Source organism: Heterodontus francisci, unplaced genomic scaffold (assembly GCF_036365525.1).
Source record: "Heterodontus francisci isolate sHetFra1 unplaced genomic scaffold, sHetFra1.hap1 HAP1_SCAFFOLD_638, whole genome shotgun sequence".
Lineage (NCBI taxonomy): Eukaryota > Metazoa > Chordata > Chondrichthyes > Heterodontiformes > Heterodontidae > Heterodontus > Heterodontus francisci.
Genome location: NW_027140532.1, coordinates 55,318 through 62,728, shown reverse-complemented (window position 1 = coordinate 62,728; position 7,411 = coordinate 55,318). Strand labels below are relative to the sequence as shown.

The 7,411-nt window shown below is 52.5% G+C and overlaps 1 protein-coding gene across 6 annotated transcripts; it reads right to left on the bottom strand.

Annotated features, from left to right (window-relative positions):
• Positions 1-629: 629 nt before the first annotated feature.
• LOC137360075 (coiled-coil domain-containing protein 102A-like) lies at positions 630-7,411 on the bottom strand. Of its 6 annotated transcripts, none has more exons than XM_068025673.1 (5): positions 6,630-6,752; positions 4,971-5,483; positions 4,351-4,550; positions 3,714-3,819; positions 2,686-2,819 (listed from the first exon to the last, which is right to left on the bottom strand). In XM_068025673.1, the coding sequence occupies exons 1-5, from the start codon at positions 6,669-6,671 to the stop codon at positions 2,787-2,789; spliced, it is 894 nt and encodes a 297-aa protein (XP_067881774.1). In that variant the 5' UTR covers positions 6,672-6,752; the 3' UTR covers positions 2,686-2,786. The 6 variants fall into 6 exon arrangements, with proteins under 6 accessions (XP_067881771.1, XP_067881770.1, XP_067881775.1 ...); XM_068025672.1 differs by having other exon boundaries at positions 2,686-2,822; positions 6,630-6,751; XM_068025670.1 differs by lacking the exons at positions 3,714-3,819; positions 6,630-6,752 and adding an exon at positions 7,146-7,411 and having other exon boundaries at positions 630-2,819.

The window sequence follows — 7,411 nt, the reverse complement described above, 5'->3', positions numbered from 1 at the left end:
TTTACTAGAATGGTACCAGGGATGAGGGACTTCAGTTACGTAGACTCGTGAAGCTGGGGTTGTTCTCCTTAGAGCAGAGAAGATTAAGAGGAGATTTAATATCATGAAGGGTTTTGATCGAGTAAATAACGAGAAACCGTTTCCTGTGGCAAGGGGGGTGAGGTCGGTGAGCGGAGGGGACAGATGTTTCAGGGGAAAGAACCAGAGGCGACTTGGGGAAACATTTGTTTAACACAGCGAGTCGTTGTGATCTGGAATGCGCTGCCTGAAAGGGCGGTGGAAGCAGATTCAGTCGTAACTTTCAAAAGGTAAATTGGATAAATACTTGAAAGGGGGAAATTTGGAGGGTTCTTGGGAAATAGCAGGGCGGTGGGACAAACTGGAGAGCTCTTTGAAAGGGCCAGCATCGTCACGATGGGCTGAATGGCCTCCTGCTTTGTTGTATCATTCTATGGTTCTCTAACGTTGCCCGTGAAAGGGGATAGGGTCTGAATGAGAACAGCGCAAACGGGTCTGCGTTAGAGTGCGACAATGTGCCAAGAGATCTTGCGCCGCAGGCTTGTACTCGCCGTCCTCATTTCACCAGGAGCACGCTCAACACATCAATAATTGTAATAACTTTATTGACACTTGACTGAGCAGACATTAAATAAACACGGCGACCACATTAAGGAGGTCCCAGAATGCACGGCACCATGTTTTGATTTCGAACGATCTGACATGGGGGGAGGGGTGGCGGGCTGTTGAGCAGCCTCGGTGAAGGCCTGCAGCTGCGATGTCCCCGGACACCAGCGGAGAGAAGGGGAGAAGCTGAGGGAAGTCAGGTCAGTTCACGCCAATCCCAGGAATTCAGAACCTGTGGATTGGATAATATAGTCGGCCAACCTGGGGAATTCAAGCAGAAAGCCTGAAGCATATAGTCAGAGAGCTTGAAGAATACAGTCAGAGCCCAGGGGAATACAGTCAGAGAGCCAGGGAATACAGTCAGAGAGCCAGGGGAATACAGTCAGAGAGCCAGGAGAATACAGTCAGAGAGCCAGGAGAATACAGTCAGAGAGCCAGGAGAATACAGTCAGAGACCAGGGGAATGCAGTCAGAGACCAGGGGAATACAGTCAGAGAGCCAGGAGAATACAGTCAGGGGAATATAGTCAGAGAGCCAGGGGAATATAGTCAGAGAGCCAGGGAATACAGTCAGAGAGCCAGGAGAATACAGTCAGAGAGCCTGGAGAATACAGTCAGAGAGCAGGGAATACAGTCAGAGAGCCTGGAGAATACAGTCAGAGATCAGGAGAATACAGTCAGAGAGCAGGGAATACAGTCAGAGAGCCAGGAGAATACAGTCAGAGATCAGGAGAATACAGTCAGAGAGCAGGGAATACAGTCAGAGAGCCAGGAGAATACAGTCAGAGAGCAGGGAATACAGTCAGAGAGCCTGGAGAATACAGTCAGAGATCAGGAGAATACAGTCAGACAGCCAGGAGAATACAGTCAGAGATCAGGAGAATACAGTCAGACAGCCAGGAGAATACAGTCAGAGAGCCAGGGAATACAGTCAGAGAGCCAGGAGAATACAGTCAGAGAGCCTGGAGAATACAGTCAGAGAGCAGGGAATACAGTCAGAGAGCCTGGAGAATACAGTCAGAGATCAGGAGAATACAGTCAGAGAGCAGGGAATACAGTCAGAGAGCCAGGAGAATACAGTCAGAGATCAGGAGAATACAGTCAGAGAGCAGGGAATACAGTCAGAGAGCCAGGAGAATACAGTCAGAGAGCAGGGAATACAGTCAGAGAGCCTGGAGAATACAGTCAGAGATCAGGAGAATACAGTCAGACAGCCAGGAGAATACAGTCAGAGATCAGGAGAATACAGTCAGACAGCCAGGAGAATACAGTTCGAACGCCTGGGGAATACAGTCAGAGAGCCTGGAGAATACAGTCAGAGATCAGGAGAATACAGTCAGAGAGCAGGGAATACAGTCAGAGAGCCAGGAGACTACAGTCAGAGATCAGGAGAATACAGTCAGAGATCAGGAGAATACAGTCAGAGAGCAGGGAATACAGTCAGAGAGCCAGGAGAATACAGTCAGAGATCAGGAGAATACAGTCAGAGAGCAGGGAATACAGTCAGAGAGCCAGGAGAATACAGTCAGAGAGCAGGAATACAGTCAGAGAGCCTGGAGAATACAGTCAGAGATCAGGAGAATACAGTCAGACAGCCAGGAGAATACAGTCAGATATCAGGAGAATACAGTCAGACAGCCAGGAGAATACAGTCAGAGAGCCAGGAGAATACAGTCAGAGATCAGGAGAATACAGTCAGAGAGCAGGGAATACAGTCAGAGAGCCAGGAGAATACAGTCAGAGAGCAGGAATACAGTCAGAGAGCCTGGAGAATACAGTCAGAGATCAGGAGAATACAGTCAGACAGCCAGGAGAATACAGTCAGATATCAGGAGAATACAGTCAGACAGCCAGGAGAATACAGTTCGAACGCCTGGGGAATACAGTGTGAATTGCCACTGCCTCGCTCACGTTCCCAGGGCATTTTACTGTTGTCTGCTGACCGTGGTGTCAAGGCAGCGACAAATGCGGGAAGGTAACAAAATGAACGTCTCACTCTGCTGCACATGACCGACAGGCCCCCACCCCCCCCCCCCACCTAACAGGTCTATTGCAATCGGGCGGCTTCCTGCGCACGTGCTCTGAGATTGGATGGTCCACGGGACCCCCACCAACCCCGGGAATCCGAGCTCCTCCTGACTTCGATCCACCTGGGTCTCGGCTTCAAGGCTGCGTCTGATGGTCCAATATCGCCACCTGCTGAGAGACAAGGAGAGATCGTCCTCAATAAAGGACAGATACACGTTTCATGACTGTGCCTCCCTCGACCTCAGCAAGACCCAAAGCACTCTTTTTTTGGTAGTCCCTGTTGCAATGCAGGAAACGATTTGCAGCCAATTTGCGCACAGCAAGATCCAACAAACACCAATGCTTGTTAGTTGAGGGATTAACTTTGACAGCTGGGAGATCCCTCCCCCACCACAACCCCCCAAGCCCCCCACTCCCCACCATCCTTCCAATAGCAGCCGTAGGATCTTTTGAGTGCGCCTGAGCGGGCAGACGGGGCCCTCGGTTTAACGTCTCGCCCAAGAGACGGCGCCTCCGGCACTGCAGCGCTCTCTCAGTACGAGCGCCAGGAGTGCCGATCCATGACCCGGGGCTCAAGCCTCTGGAGCGGAGACTCTGACATTTGAGGCGGGAGGGAGAGCCGCCAAGCCAGAGGCCTAGTAAGACGGAGCCCTCCGTGTCACATGCGAACGCCTCGGAGCTCCTCACAGATAACGGGGTAGCGCAGTCACCGTTATGACGCGGGCCGTGCGGCGGCCATTTTGGCGCACAGAAGGATCCCACAAACAGCATGTGGGGGTGGGTGGTGGTGACCGCATTCGGCTGTGGCGGTGGACGGAGTAACGATGACATTCATCCAATAGTGGCCATGAAGCCTTTAACGTTCGCCTCTGTCGGCTGGAGGGGGCGTTTGGGGGCTGGGGGAGGAAGGGGGGAAGGCGGCGGGGCTCTTGACCTTTGACCTTTCACCCACAGGGGTCAAGTCCGGCCCCAGCCCAGTCATAGGGTCCATGAAGGTCTCCCCCTCTCTCTCTGAGGGATGGTGTAGCCGTGAAATCTAAACCGATCTCCACAATCGCCTACCTGCCTAATTCCTGCCTTGTAGTCTCCCTTTCCCAAAGACACAACTCTTTGCTGTTTTGTGACACGTGTTGGGATCTCGTGCTGTCCGGGAATAAGGAGCTGATCTCTGAGAAAACAAGAGGCAGATTGTGTTAGTAACAGCAAGGACCATTGGGGAACAGGGAACGATTCACTCCCGTCTGGTACCGTACGGCCCATGTGTGTATGTGTCTCAGTGTCAGCTCCTGTATATGCACAAGCACAGTACACAGCCAGGAACGTTCCTGACTTGGGACGGGCTTTCTAATCATTTTTATGTCAATTAACACCCTCTCTGCACTAACGCTTTGTCTTTCAGCACACCATTAACATACCGTTTGCCTTTGTTCCTTGACCTTCTGGTCAGTTATTCTCTGTGACCCTCTGTCCTATCAACACCTCTTTCGTTACCTCTTGCCCCGCTTTACTTGCTTAAAACCTATTACATTTCCAATATTTGCCAGTTCAGGGTCACTGACCCTGAAACGTTAACTCTGCTTCTCTCTCCACAGATGCTGCCAGACCTGCTGAGCATTTCCCAGCGTTTCTTGTTTTTGTTTCGGATTTCCAGCATCTGCAGTATTTTGCTTTTACTCCCTCATCGGTTTGTCTCACTCACCCTCGGTGTTGCCGTGTCCCTCTTGGCCATTCCCGCTGCCGGTCCAGCCGCCCAGTCCCGTGCCCGACCGTTGCCTCGTCCCCCGGACCCCTCTCACTCCTCACGCTGCACTTGCAGCTCAGGCAGGCAGCAAGGACGCCCTCGGGGTCCTCCTCCTCGGTCGCCGGCTGCTCCTGGTCCTCGTCCAATAAATCTGCCCCCTTCGGGGAACAAATATTTTGTTAGCCGATTCATCGCTCCCATCACTGCCATCATTCCCATCCCATAACCACCAAAACATTGATTAAAGCCCATCTCATGAGCGATTGGGAATGGCTAGCTGGCGGGGTTTGGGCAGTGGGGTCACCCTCTGGAGACTTGGGGTCAAATACAGCCCCGGATGGGAGTGCTGGGTGGGTGAGGGGGTGGGGGGGGGGGGGGTCAGTAGGTCAAAGAATGGCCTTTCACGCTCTCAGATGGGCGGAGGGGGTTGGGGCTACTGAGGGTAGGGGGGACAGCGGGGGGTTGGACGTTGACCTTTCAACCTCTGGTGACCTGGCCGGGGCGGGGTGATGGGGGGGGGGGTGGGGGGGGGCGTCAAATCCGTGTGCCGGGAATATCCCGCGCGCCAGCAAGCCCACCTTTTCGGGGTGCCGCACTCGTCGGGCCCCCGCGCCCGGCCCTTCACCGCCGCGGCCGCTCGCCGGTTGCCATCCCCGTTCCTGGCCGCCTCTGGCCGCCGGCACGGCCTCTTCCTCGCCCGCCTCTCCCAGCTCGGCCTTGAGCTGGCTGACCTCGCGGTGCAGGGACTTGACCTTCTGCCTGAGCAGCTGGCACTCCCGCCGGCACCTCACCTTCTCCAGGTTGGCCTTGCCCCACTTCTCCTTCCAGCGAGCGCTGCAGTCGGACCACCAGCGCACCGTCTTCTCCAGGTTGGCCGCCAGGGCCTTGGCCTCCAGCAGCTCCTGCCGGCACCGCCCGTGGACCGGGTCCCGGCCCCCCTCCTCGGGCTGGGGGGCGGCCGGCGGTGCCGGCAGCGCCGGCGGCGGGGGCCTGGGCCGGTGCTGGACAGGTGGAGGCGAGGCCTGAGGCCTACTGGCCTGGGTCGCTCTGCTCATGGCTGCCCCCTGCCTCACTCCTTTATCCTCAGAGGCCTGCATCAACGGGAAAGAAAGAACCAGTCACGAGTCACGGAGGAAAATAATCAGCCAAACCTCATTCCGTTTTAACTCTTTCATCCCCTGATGATCAGTAGAAATAGGAGCAGGAGTAGGCCTCGAGCCTGTTCCACCATTCAATATAATAGAGTCTAATCTTCGACCTCAACTCCACTTTCCCGCCCGCTCCCTATTTCCCTTGATTTCCTAAAAACCTATCGATCTCTGTCATGAATATACTCAATGACTGACCATCCACAGCTCCCTGAGGTAGAGAATTCCCAAAGATTCACAACCCTGAGTGAAGAGATTTCTCCTCATCTCGGTCCAACATGGCCGACCCCCCATTATCCTGCGATTATGACTGTAGATTCTACAGCCGGGGGGGAAACAACCTCTGAACTTTCGAGCCCTCGAAGAATTTTATACATATCAATTATATCACCTCTCATCCTACAAACAAACATACGAATTAGGAGCAGGAGGAGGCCACTCGGCCCCTCGAGCCTGCTCTCCCATTCAACAAGATCATGGCTGATCTGATTGTAACCTCAACTCCACATTCCCACCGACCCCCGATAACCTTTCACCCCCTTGCTTATCAGGAATCTATCTACCTCTGCCTTCAAAATATTCAAAGACTCTGCTTCCACCGCCTTTTGAGGAAGAGAGTTCCAAAGACTCACGACCCTCAGAGAAAAAAATTCTCCTCATCTCTGTCTTAAATGGACGACCCCTTATTTTTAAACAGTGACCCCTAGTTCTAGATTCTCCCACAAGGGGAAACATCCTTTCCACATCCACCCTGTCAAGACCCCTCAGGATCTTATATGTTTCAATCAAGTCACCTCTTACTCTTCTAAACTCCAGCGGATACAAGCCTAGCCTGTCCACCCTTTCCTCATAAGACAGCCCACCCATTCCAGGTATTAATCTAGTAAACCTTCTCTGAACTGCTTCCAATGCATTTACATCCTTGCTTAACTAAGGAGACCAGTACTGTACACAGTACTCCAGATGTGGTCTCACCAATACCCTGTATAGCTGAAGCATAACCTCCCTACTTTTGTATTCAATGCCCCTCACGATAAACTAGAACATTCTATTAACTTTCCTAATTATGTGCTGTACCTGCATACTAACCTTTTGTGATTCATGCACTAGGACACCCAGATCCCTCTGCATCTCAGAGCTCCGCAATCTCTCATCATTTAGATAATATCAATCTTTTTTATTCTTCCTGCCAAAATGGACAATTTCACATTTTCCCGCATTATACTCCATTTGCCAGCTCTTTGCCCACTCACCTAACCTATCTATATCCCTTTGTAGCCTCCTTATGTCCTCTTCACAACTTACATCGTTCTGATATAGCTTCAGCTTTACTCTATATCTAACCCCGTACTGTACCTGTCCTGGGAGTGTTTGATGGGACAGCGTAGAGGGAGCTTTACTCTGTATCTAACGCCCGTTTTTTTTTTTGCCTTGCTGTACCTGTCCTGGGAATTTTTGACGGGCCATGGAGCTCACAGTTCATTTCCCCAGCAGAAAAGCCCGACTCTTTGATGTGTTTGGCAACACACACGACCTCACGACATTCTGCGACCTTGCAAGTAAATAATCGGCAGTGAAAAATTTCATCTGAAAGTCAAACTTTACCCTTCTCTTTCTCCCGTGCAATCTCTCTCTCTCTCTCTCTCTCTCTCTCTTGTTTTCCTCGCTCTTCCTGTTTCTACAAAAGCGACGTCAGTCTTTGAGTTTGTCGAGTTCTGTGCTTTCCTGTAAGTGCAGCTGTCTGCCTGCCTGCACGGTGAAGTGCCCCAGGGCACCAGATGAAAGGGAAGGTGCAGGCAGAAAATTCGCCCTGAGCTGCTGGGGCCCTTTCACCTGTGTCAACCCTCCCAGTTCAGGAGCTGTTTGTCAGT